Source organism: Ambystoma mexicanum, chromosome 11 (genome assembly GCF_040938575.1).
Source record: "Ambystoma mexicanum isolate Mex_15411 chromosome 11, UKY_AmexF1_1, whole genome shotgun sequence".
NCBI lineage: Eukaryota > Metazoa > Chordata > Amphibia > Caudata > Ambystomatidae > Ambystoma > Ambystoma mexicanum.
The window spans coordinates 1,478,387,328-1,478,399,594 of NC_090934.1; the positions used below are offsets into that span (position 1 = coordinate 1,478,387,328).

Genomic DNA, 12,267 nt, shown 5'->3' on the forward strand with positions numbered 1-12,267 from the left:
TGAAACACGAATGAAGAGGACAATTGTTAAAAGACAAGGATACAAAGTAGCAGAGTGGTCCTGTGAGAGAAAGTCACATATTCGAAAGTCTCTGTGAAATGTTTATGGAATTTGAAAGCTATTGCAAGCAGAGGGAAAAATGGTCTGCAATAAGAAAGAAAATTGAATAAGAGGAAAGTGATATTTGTGAACTGTGAGATATGCCAAGAGGGCCAAAGTAAAATATAAGAACCCTGGAGAAAGGCCAAGAAGACGAGTGAAAGAGAATAAGAACTACAAGTACCAAGATGCAATTGGTGTTGAATATGAACTTTGAAATTAGAAGAGCAAAGAACTACAAATAGCAAGAGGTGTTGGTATTACAAATGAACTTTTGAAAAGGCCAAGGACTGGGCAGAAAACCCCAAGAGTGTGAATCAATAGGACCAAGAAGTATTGGTGCCAAAAGATGTTGATTACAAATTGAAGGATTGTTGAAAGAGAAGTCAAACTGGTCATGCAGAGGTTTATGTAAATTCTGTGCAGTCTTGAAAGTGTTCGACAGTGAAAAGGATATTTGAGATGAAAACGTGGGGAAGGGAACCACCATGAAAGCAAGATGGACTCCAGCCCGGCAGGGTGAAGCCTGTGCACAACTGTGAGAAATTGACAATATATGACCAATTAATGGCAAGGTGGGCGAAGTCTCAAAAAGTGATTGAGTTACCGGAGGCTGAGAGCCTAAGAGTGAACTGTTCAACTGTACCATTAAGATAAATCAAACTCAAACTAGTCAAAACCTCAGCCACCACACTGCAACGCCATATCATAACACACACAAGCCCCTTCCAATTCAGAGACATCTCTGAATCCGAAACCGAGAAAATCATCAGTAACCTCAAACCCTCAAACTGCAAGGCTGACGTATGCCCAGCATTAATAATCAAGGACTGCGCTGAATCTCTTAAACCCTTCATCACCACCTTCATTAACACCGCATTTGCAGCCAACCAAGTACCAGCCAGTCTAAAGGAATCCTAGGTCCGCTTGCTCCTTAAACCCACTCTTGACCCTGCAGTACCGAACTACTGCCCCATAACCACTGTCCCATTCCTGCTCAATATCCTAGACGGAAGCCTTCATCAGATTCAAGCCTACCTCGAAATCAGCCACATCTTGGGCATTCGTCAATCAGGCTTCAGCCCAGGGCACAGTACGGAATCAGCCCTTCTTGACCTGAAAATCCAGCTAGACTCGCTCTGAGATGAGGGTAAACAGGCCATGCTCCTCCTCAACCGCTCTGCCGCATTTGATCTGTTTGCCCACACTACCCTTTGCCCCTATCTCGTCACCTCAGCCAATTTCTCGGCAAATGCCACTGCCTGTATGGCATCCTTCCTCAATGGATGAACCATGAGTCTTCTCCGACACAGCTAATGCATTTCCCATATCCATCCCTGTGCCGTCCCCCAAGGCTCCTGCGTCTTCCCCATCCATATACAACATTTTCACCAAACAGCTTTTCGTTCTCCTTGATGGCATCAGTACACCATATCGTACACCAATTATGCCTATGACACTCACATCCTGAACCCACTGTCGGGCTCCTACGCAGATGAATCTTGCACACACAACATCTTCTCCACCATCCAAACCTGGATGGCTACAAACTACCTTTGTCTCGATGATGAAAAAACAGAGATCCTGCTTGCAGGCTCATCAGCCCGACTACAGAAGCTCAGCTCACAATACTCTTCGTTACCATAGACAGAATTCTCATTCCAGTCTCAGACGCTGTAAAAACGAAGTACGGTAGCGGTGTCGGCAGCCTACACGCCCAAACTCCTCACCACTGCCAGACTATGCCTTACCCCAGAGAATTGCCTGACCATTGCCAGAGCCATCACAGGCGCAAAGTTGGATTATTGTAACATCTTGTATGCTGGTACTTCTAAAGAGAACATAAACAAACTGCAGACAATTCAAAATAACGCCCTCCGAACAGCCCTGAACATCCCCAGAAGAGATCACATTTCAGCCGCTAGGATAAATGCTCACTGGCTCCCAAGCAAAGAAAGGATCACCTTCAAGGCACTATCGATTAAACACAAGTGCTTGAGTAACACCGCTCCACCCTACCTGGTGCTTACAATACAGAGAACAAACTCTTCTAGACCAGTCAGGTCTACCTACCAGCATAGACTCACCTGCCCCAAAGGCAAGAGTGGAGTGAGCTTTCCCTCATTAGCAGCACACCATTGGAACTCTCTACCCACATCTCTGAGAGCAGAAACCTCTTACTTGGCCTTCCGTAAGGTGCTAAAAACTTGTCTCTTTACCTAAAACGGAGTTCTCACCTAAACATGTCTACACCTGGCCCTGTATGTTTTAAGGCATGCTTCCTAATCTGTATCTCACTTTGTTCTGATTTTCACCTGTCGCTTGACAATCTTTTATACACATGACACTATGTACACTGAATCAGCCAAGTTTGTTCAATGAGACTGGTTGCAACAGCACCCTGGTGCCTCAGGGTTTGGGCGCTTGACAAATATAATAAATAAATATTCTCCAGCATGGGGTCTGGTATGGATTCACATCCTCATGAATATTCCCCGTCGGCAGGCTGGGAATCCTCGGTAAAGAAAAAATCAGTATCAGTTTCGTTTCTGATCTGTCTTTCGTAGTAGTAACCAATCACTGATCTCTGCGTCATACTGACCACAGCCAATGACTGCCCTCTACCTAAGCCCCGCCTCTGGCAGCCATCTTCAGATTTTTACCGCACGTTCAAGTGTTGGGAGTCCTCGAGCTTTTACTGCATGTTTCGTGCTTTTTTAGGTGAATTTTCACTTTTTTTCGGTTAATCGAGCCTCAAGCTCCACCGTTTCTACTCCCGTTAACGGCTACCTGTTGCAGGATTTTCCTACGCCCCTCAAGGGTGAAGATTTCGTCGAATCAACGTCTTGGAGGATTCCAGAAGATTTGCGGCCTACTTCAAGATGGCCCAGGATGCGAGTTCGTCGCCCGAACCCAAGCTGTATCGCAGCTGCCCTGGATGCGGGCTGCAGAATGTGTTTAAGGAAGACGAACATTCGCAATGCCTCTACTGTCTTCATGGGGACAAGACTCATGTAGAGAAGGACTGCCAGTTCTGCAAGAACTTGTCGGAGCGGACCATGAGGGACCGTCGATCCCGTCTCACAAGCTGGTTGGAGAAGGGCTTGACGGGTGAGAAGAAGAAGAAAGGGTCCGAGCGGGCTTCTAAGTCCTGTGCGGCACCCCGGCGACGGGGGCCCAACACCAGGCCAAGTGCTGCGAGTGTGCTGGCCCCCGGAGCGCCGAAAGGTCGGGCTCTTCGGTCACCAGGCAGGGCGCACCTTCCCCGGCACTGTCAACCACGAGCCAACGCTCCGGTTCGGGGAAGAGAAAGTCCGAGACCCCGGGTAAGCTTCGGGAGAAGCCCCGTCCGATCTCGGAAGAGGGGGAGCGAGGCATCGCCCCTCCCCCGAAGGAGAAGGCCCGGTACGCACCTAAGGTGGTGAAGGCCCCTACCCAGCAGGCGAAGGCCTCTATTGAGGCTATCGCGCGACTCTGGCCAAGCCGGCAGAGACAACGCCAGCGGAGACTGCCTCCGGGACTAGAGTTTCCCTGCCGCCAAGGAGGGAATCCTCTTTTCAGCCCATCGTTGTGGCCGCCATGATGGAAGAAGCGAGGGGGGGCACGTTGCCCTCCTCGAGCTCGGAGTCAGCCTCGGAGGAGGAACTGACAGAGGCCGTGAAGAACCTCGAAGTCCAATTCGAGAAGGTTCGATCCCGTCAGGAAGATCCTCGCGAGATAACCGAGGAAGACGACGATGGTGAGGAAGAGAGGCCTTCCCTTCCGGCACAGCTGGATCCTAGGCCTCAGGATGGCTTGGCGGCCATTTTGTCTGCCATCCAGTCCTTATGCTCTGAGATAAGGATGAGATTCCCACGGCCCAGGCAGGAGGACCCGCAACCCGGCCCGTCGGGAAGTCCTCAGAACAAACGACAGAGGACCCAACCCTCTCCTCCGCTCGCCCCCGTAAGGCCTACAGTTCCCTCCTCATCCTCCCACGAGTTGGGAGATGATGGTGCGTTGGGATCGACGACGGGTTCTGAGGGCGACAGCGACGACGACGGAACGGGTCTCCCGTCGCACGGGACTCGCCGCCCGACGAGATTGGCTCATTCCACGCCATGATCACCAGGGCGTCCGAATTGTTTCAGCTCTGCCCGGAGGAGCAGAAAAAGGAAGGTTTCCTCTATCAGCGCCGGGAGGCCAAGAGGAAGACGGTTATCGCGGTGCCCCTAATCGATGAAATCTGGGAGGAGGGCCTGTCGGTTCTCAAAAACCCCTCCACGGCACCAGCCAAACGGGACCGGTACGAGAAGAAGTACCGGGTCCCCGAAACCGCTCCCCTGTGCCTCAGGGCCCAGCCACCGCCAGAATTGGTCGTCTCGGCGGCGGCGAAGAAGAAAGCGGCGGGGTCAGGAGCCTCGACGTCGAATTCCCCGCCGGACGGCGAGGGAAAGAAGTTGGACGCCATGGGGCGGCGGGTCATTTTGTCGGCGGCGACGACGATCAAAGCGGCCAACGCCCTGGCGATCGTGGCCCGTTACGACAGGGAGCTCTGGTTTAAGCTGGCCCCCATATTGGACTTCCTGCCGGACGACAAGAGGTCCGAGGCCCTGGAAATACTGCAAGAGGGCGAGGTGGCGTCAGACCACACCATAACGGTGGCAACCGATATTGCCGATACTGGGTTCCGCCAGCTGGGCAACGGTGTTTGCCTACGACGACGGGGTTGGCTCCGGGCGACTGACTTCCGTCAGGACGTCCAGACCAGGGTGTTGGACATGCCGTTCGACGGCAGCAACTTGTTCGGGAAGGCGGTGGACGAATCCCTCCAAGCCATAAAAACGGACACGGAGACGGCCCGCGCCCTAGGAGCCCTTCAGCAACGACGGCCCTTTCGGAGCTCCGGAGGCAGACAGGGTGCCTCCAAGGGATCCAGCGGTGGCTCGTCGTCCTACCGCCAGGCGTCGCTCCTCGTCTCAGGAGGCCTACAGGGGTCACGGCAAGCAGGGAGCACCTCGCCGCCGTCGGCAAGGTGGCCAGGGCGGCAAGGCCACCACCTCCAAGCAGGACTGAACCGGCCGTGGTCTCGGGCCCCCACCGAAGCACCCCGGTGGGAGGCCGGCTGACGAATTTCGTCGGCGTGTGGAAGTCCATCTCCACCGACCGTTGGGTGCTGGATACCCTGGCAAGAGGACACTCTATCGAATTCCTGAAGAAGTGCCCTCACGTTCCACCTGTGGCCATGAAGGAAAATCACGTCCCGCAACTGCTGTTGGAAGTACGGGCGATGCTCAGGAAAGGCGCCATCGAGCTTGTCCCGAAGAGGCTCCGGGGTGTACTTAAGGTACTTCCTCGTCAGGAAGAAGGCGGGCGGCTGGCACCCCATCCTAGACCTTCGTCGTTTGAACAAATACATCAGATCACAAAAGTTCAGGATGGTCACCCTCCAGCGCGTACTGGGACAGCTGGAGGAGGGCGACTTTCTATCGTCGTTGGACCTGGAGGATGCATACTTCCATGTTCCCATCCTCAAAAGTCACCGAAAGTTCCTCAGGTTCGTCGTCCAGGGACGCCACTACCAATTCAGAGCACTGCCGTTCGGATTGAAGTCGGCCCCCTGGGTCTTTACCAAGTGCCTAGCACCAGTGGCGATGCGGCTGCGCCTGCAGGCGATTCACGTCTACCCCTACCTGGACGACTGGCTCATCCGCTCAAGGACGAGGGAACTCGCCGTCGAACACACTGCGAGGACCGTCCAGCTACTCACAGACCTGGGATTCGCCATAAACTACCCAAAGTCCCACCTGGGGCCGTCGCAGGTGGCCCTGTTTCTGGGAGCGAAGCTCGATACAGTGAGGCGCCTGGCGGCCCCGTCGGAAGAACGGACGAAGACCATTCTAGGCAAAGTGCAGCGCCTCCTAGCCACGGACGTGGCCAGGGTGAGGTCCATCAAGTCCCTCCTGGGGATGATGTCCTCTTGCATCTACCTGGTGCGCCTCTGCAGACTATGGATGCGCCCTCTTCAAGAATTTCTCGACGCAAGTTGGATGCAGGCGACGGACACCTTCGAAGACCGGATCCCCCTCAACGAGGTGTTCCGGCGGGCGATTCAGTGGTGGGGCGTTCGAGCGCACCTCACGGCGGGCAAGGACTTTCAGACGCCAGCGTACCAGGAGACGGTGACGACGGACGCCTCCCTGGAAGGTTGGGGCGCCCATACCGGAGATCTCCACGCAAGAGGCCTCTGGCTCCCGGAGGAGAGGCTCCTGCACATCAACGTCCTGGAACTCCGAGCCGTGTTCTGGGCTCTCAAATCGTTCCTCCCGTCGCTCAAGGGCAAGGTGGTGCGGATCTTCACGGACAACACCACGACAATGTTTTACATATGGAAGCAGGGAGGCACCAGATCCCCAGCCCTATCCAAGGAGGCACAGGATCTGTGGCACTGGGCGGTCGCCCAGGGGATGTTCCTGGTTCCCTTCCACCTGGCAGGAGAAAGAAACACCATCGCCGACTCGCTCAGCAGGGAGCTGCATGCGTGTCACGAGTGGGAACTGCGCCAGGATCAGGTGGACCAACTCTTCCGACGATGGGGCAAACTCCAAATCGACCTGTTTGCAACAGCGATGAACTCGAAGTGCAAGAGGTTCGCCAGCAGGTTTCCCCAGCCGAGAAGCCTGGGCGATGCGTTCTCGTTCCCCTGGGACGGCCTATACCTGTATGCGTTCCCTCCGTTGCCGTTGCTGCTTCGACTCATCAGCCAGCTCAAGAGGTCCCGGTGCAGGATGATCCTCGTCGCACCGGCGTGGCCGAGGCAGATCTGGTTCCCGGACCTTCTGGACTTGTCAACGTCCCCTCCCATCAAGCTGTCGGCAGACGCAGACCTTCTCTCTAGAGAAGGAGGCGCCATCTTCCACCACAACCCGGCGTTGCTGAACCTGCAGGCTTGGCTCCTGCAGCGCTAGAGTTTGGAGGCTACGATATACCGGCCGATTGCAGAGAGGTTCTTGCAAAGGCCAGGGCGTCTTCGACTCTCAAATGCTACAGTCATAAGTGGAAGAGGTTCTCTATCTGGTGCCGAGCACAGAAGATCAACCCCCTACGGATTATGGCCCCTCAAGTGCTGCCGTACCTGCTATCGCTGGCAAAGGCTGGGCTAGCCCATGCCTCCATTAAGATTCATCTGTCAGCGAGCTCCAGATATACCAGAACCACAGGACGGACGTCCCTGTGGTCCCATCGACTGGTAAAAGAGTTTATGAAAGGCCTGTTCCAGTCGTTCCCGCCGGTGAAGGCCCCGGCCCCGGCGTGGGAACTTAACGTGGTGCTGACCAGGCTCATGGGGCCCCCCATTCGAGCCGATGCACTCCGCACCGATGAAGTTTGCGTCGTGGAAGACTGCGATCCTGGTGGCCATTACCTCCGCACGACGAGTGGGAGAGATCCAGGCCCTATCCTGCAAAGCACCGTACTTGACTTTCCATGCCTCGAAGGTGGTGCTTAGGACGCACCCCTCCTTTATGCCCAAGGTGCCGTCGGACTTCCATCTTAACGAGCCCTTGGTGTTACCTGTTTTCTTCCCGTCTCCTTCGTCGCCGGCCGAGAGGACTTTGCACTCGCTGGATGTGGCTAGAGCGCTGAAGTTCTACGTGGACCGCACGAAGAGTTTCCGGAGGACATCACAGCTGTTCGTGAACTTTGGACCTGTGAATCAAGGGAAGGCTCTCTCGATGTCTTCTATTTCCAGATGGCTCTCCGGCTGCATCATGCACTGTCACCGGTTGGCTAACCGACCTCTGCCGGGCCGTCCGAGAGCCCATTCGACCAGAGCGATCGCTGCTACTACGGCGTTCTTATCTGGTGTGCCCCTGCTGGACATCTGCAGGGCTGCTACGTGGAGGTCGACGCACACCTTCACGAGATTCTACTGCGTCGATCGGGATTCCAGGGAGGAGTCCAGGGTCGGCCAAGCAGTGCTGCGCAACCTGTTCGCTTAAGGTGAGCCTGGTGAGGAGGTAAGAGATGCTTAATGTTGAGTTTTTTTGTATTTCTTAATGTTGAGCCTTTTGCCACCCCCAGTGGTTGTGCATGTGTGTACTGCTATCTATTCTTATATTCATGAGCATGTGAATCCATGCCAGACCCCATGCTGGAGAAGGAACAAGTTACTTACCTGTAACTGTTGTTCTCCAGCATGGGTCTGGCATGGATTCACATGCGAACCCTCCCGCCTACCCCTCTGCGGCTCTTCACTTGGTCATACTGCCACTTCACGTGCTACCAAATGTGAAGATGGCTGCCAGAGGCGGGGCTTAGGTAGAGGGCAGTCATTGGCTGTGGTCAGTATGACACAGAGATCAGTGATTGGTTACTACTACGAAAGACAGATCAGAAACGAAACTGATACTGATTTTTTCTTTACCGAGGATTCCCAGGCTGACGACGGGGAATATTCATGAGCATGTGAATCCATGCCAGACACGTGCTGGAGAACAACAGTTACAGGTAAGTAACTTGTTCCAACTGTGCCATCTACCCATCCTTTGTGTTTTGAGAATCTGTCTGGATCCCGTGGGGTTGAACCTGGGGAAGGGAGTCGGTGCTGAAGCCATTCCCTTCACACATTTGTTGTTCTAAGAAGGAGGGCATGGTTAGGTTTTCTTAGTATAGGCCTTTTTTATTTTGACCCGACTGACTTGGACGTCTTTTGTTATTATTTAATGGTCGAGATTACTCCCATTTTGGAGTTCGGGACAGTTAAGAATTCTACCTTCCCAGTCAAAAGTATAAATAAAGGTGTGTTGAAACTTGTATCCATTGTGTCTGTGTCTACTGTTGATACCCTGCCTTCCTCACGTTACACACAGTGGTCATTTTCCTGTTCTTCTTTAGGGTGGATCAAGACATTTGATAAGTATTATTATGACCAGACTCAACATATCTTAAACAACATGGTGGCAAAACTCCACGAGGATCCGCGCCGGAAGTTCATATGGTCCGAGATCTCCTTTTTCTCCAAGTGGTGGGACAACATCAACTCCCAGAAGAGAGCCGCCGTGCGCAGGTATTTTCTTTGTTTTTACATTGCTATCCTTGTCTCTGAATCGATACTTGTGGCCCCCCAGAATCATTACTCTGCGCCATATTGAGTATTCTGATGAGTCGAAACTTGTATGTGGCTAATTTAGAGATGCTTATTTGTCTCTGAGAAATACCATGTGGCCGGCATAATCCACGTGTGCCCAAAACACCTGCACCCCGATTTCTAGACTTATGATGTCCCCTGAGCATCAACACTATTTTTAGCACCTCTTCACATGTCTCTGAATATCAACACCACAATAACTCGCGTGTCCCTCCGCTTCAGAAATGTAGGACTCGCACAGCAACTCATGTCAGCTGTCTCAAAAACACCAGTTGCAATACCTGCAGTCTCAGAACCCGTGAATGTACTTCAGTTTAAGACAAGTGAAATGTTCTCGAAGTTTGAATAATGACAAGGCTCAGCAGCACCGATCTACGTGTCTTGTGAAGTTTCTTTTAAGGGTGCAGTGTTGAAATCGATTGCACTATTGATTCTGTATATTTGTCTATTAATTTGACCAATTTTCTCTGTGTAATTGATTCAAAGGTTAGTTGCAAATGGCCAGTTGGAAATGGCCACTGGCGGCTGGGTGATGCCCGATGAAGCCAACACACATTATTTTGCCATCATTGATCAGATGATAGAAGGTCACCAATGGCTGGAAAAGAATATAGGTAGGTTTTCCACACAGAGTGCCATTCTGGGATTGGAGCTTGTTAGGATGCCAGGAATTATTGTCGGAAACACAAAGGAAAAGGGGGGAATTATCCCATAAGCAGTGAGGAAAGGGATTAAGAACTAAACTAGAACAAGAGAGTCCACACTGCTGTGGGTTTGATTAATAATTAGTTCAAGTAACAAGTTATTTGTCAAGGTTTACTGCAACGGTATCACTCACATTTTTAGGCTGTAACAGACTCTGAAAGCAAGCAGGGTAGTCTGATGATTGAAAAACCATATAGAATATGTTTATTTAACAAAGAAACAGTTGTGTAAATACATAAACAACTAAACATAAAGCAATATAACAAACATATAAATGCATTTGTTCAATGGTTGGAAGGTTAATAGTCAAAAAGAAACACAAAACACAAAAACTTAAACATAGCTTTTTGAACAAAGAAAACAAAAGAGAATTCTAAAAGAAACTGGACAACGAGCTGCCAACTGTATGGTGGCGTAGATCCCAGCCAGTATTTTTATTTATGGCTTGTATTGGGCCACTGCAAGAACAAGTTGTTCTCAAAATAGTTGACAGGAGTAGAATTTGTTCTATATCCTATGATTTGCTAACAGGTCTGCCTACGTGTGCGTGTCACAAATTGGTGACATAGACAGTAAATTTAAATTGACATCGTTAGACCACGTTTCGGCAAAAGTGCCACCTGTCTGGCCAATAGTTCCACGACATAGTTAAAGTTGCCTTCCTCAGGGCGAAATACCATACAACAACTGGACCCTGTGGGGAAGCAGACATAAACAAAGTAAATAATGTGAAAGAGATTAACCCTTTCTATTCAACTACGCCTATTGCTTGAAGAGAAAGTAAAACGCCCAAAGGCATAAAAATTACCAAGTCGATTTGCTGTGGGGCCTGTTAATGTGGGCTTTTATCACTTAATAAAAAGCATGAAGCCGCAGGTGGGAGATCGCACAGCCTGGGACATTTAAGATGGCAAAGTACATAGTTGCAGCAGGCCTTCTGCATGTTTCCCCGTTGCGTGTATACATGCCCATCAGTACAGAACACCACTACAAGATGGCAGAAGTGAAGAACCCGACTCTGCACCGGATGTCCCATAGCAAATGTGCTTGCATAGAAATCAAAACTGAGCAATAAAACGTGCGCACAGTATTGTTCAGTTTTCTGTGGAAGTCAGCTCTTCTCTTTTTTGAATTCATGTGGATCAGTCGGTACTAAACACAGACACTAACACACATACACTCGCCTCATGAGCGATCTCTCCCCACCTACAGTTCTCCGCTGTTTGAATGGACTTGATTTGAACTGGATACTGCAATCCCACAGCATTAATGCTGGTTAGTTAATCCATCTGTGGGCCGTCTCAGCCAGTCCTAGTTTAGTGTCCATTCTTGTTACTTGGTCTGCATCCTTTTTCTGCAACATTTCCTGTTCCCTATCTTGCCCCCGGTACTAGTTCATTACAGAGATACATTCAGTCCTGTCCAGACCCTTTGAATACATGTTTTCTTCTTTTTGGAAGTGGATAGTTTCCCCTACTTTTCTGGACTACTCCAACATATTGTGTATTCCCAGCTGTGAGATACCTGAAGGTACTCTCGCATCTACTCCCCAGGGATCTTCTGTTCAGGTGGACAGGGAAGGGCCATTGCTTGTGAATCCCGACCTTGGGGGTGGACTAGCGAGGGAGGATCACCTGGGAGAAGGGTCCTTGGGGATTGGAGGGAGGGTACCCGAAGGCGAGACACGGTATCCCCCTTTCCTGAGATTAACTTATCCAACCCTCCCTCAATCTTTCTAGGCTATTGTTCATATCCTAATGTCCCCTCTGAAGTTGTCCAACTACTGCGAAGAAGAAAATGCCCCAAAGAGCAGTACAGACTTCCTAAAGGAATCGCCACTATAGTACTGGGACGAAGAAGAGGGGGTTTGAAGCCTACACGGCTGAAAGTCAGGCATGCCCTATTGATTGTGGTCAGGCAGTTGAGCCTGAGACTGTACACCTGCAGCCTGTTGGAGGCCCACAGGTTGTATAAAAGGTGGAGCTCACAAACTCCAAAGAGAGTGAGAAAGGAGAGAGCGAGAAGCCTGTGCGAGAAGAGAGCAGCAGGAGAGTCACCCCAGCCCACAGGAAGCCTGAGAATGGGACATCAAGACGCTGAAGGACGGCAAAGTGAGAAAAGCTGTAATTGCGCGGCGAGAGAGCTGTGTCTCCAAGGAGCCTGAGAAGGCGGGAGAAGAGTACCGTGGAAGGTATCAGTCCCTTTGATGTGGCCAAGAACTGCTTGTTCCCCTGAATGGCAGTAACCATCCAGGGGCTTCTGAGGGGCAGTCGGTCAGACCCTAACCTCAAATCCCAGAAAGGATTTTACAGAGGAAACTGAAGAAAAGTACATTG

General features: G+C 51.3%; 1 protein-coding gene across 6 annotated transcripts in view; it reads left to right on the forward strand.

Annotated features, from left to right (window-relative positions):
- The window catches only part of MAN2A2 (mannosidase alpha class 2A member 2), a 291,925-nt gene that overhangs the window by 115,470 nt on the left and 164,188 nt on the right, over positions 1-12,267 (forward strand). For all 6 annotated transcript variants that reach the window (XM_069625193.1, XM_069625189.1, XM_069625190.1 and 3 more), the window contains 2 exons: positions 8,974-9,145; positions 9,713-9,840. In XM_069625193.1, the coding sequence (XP_069481294.1) occupies positions 8,974-9,145; positions 9,713-9,840 (300 nt within the window). The remainder of the gene's footprint in view (positions 1-8,973; positions 9,146-9,712; positions 9,841-12,267) is intronic.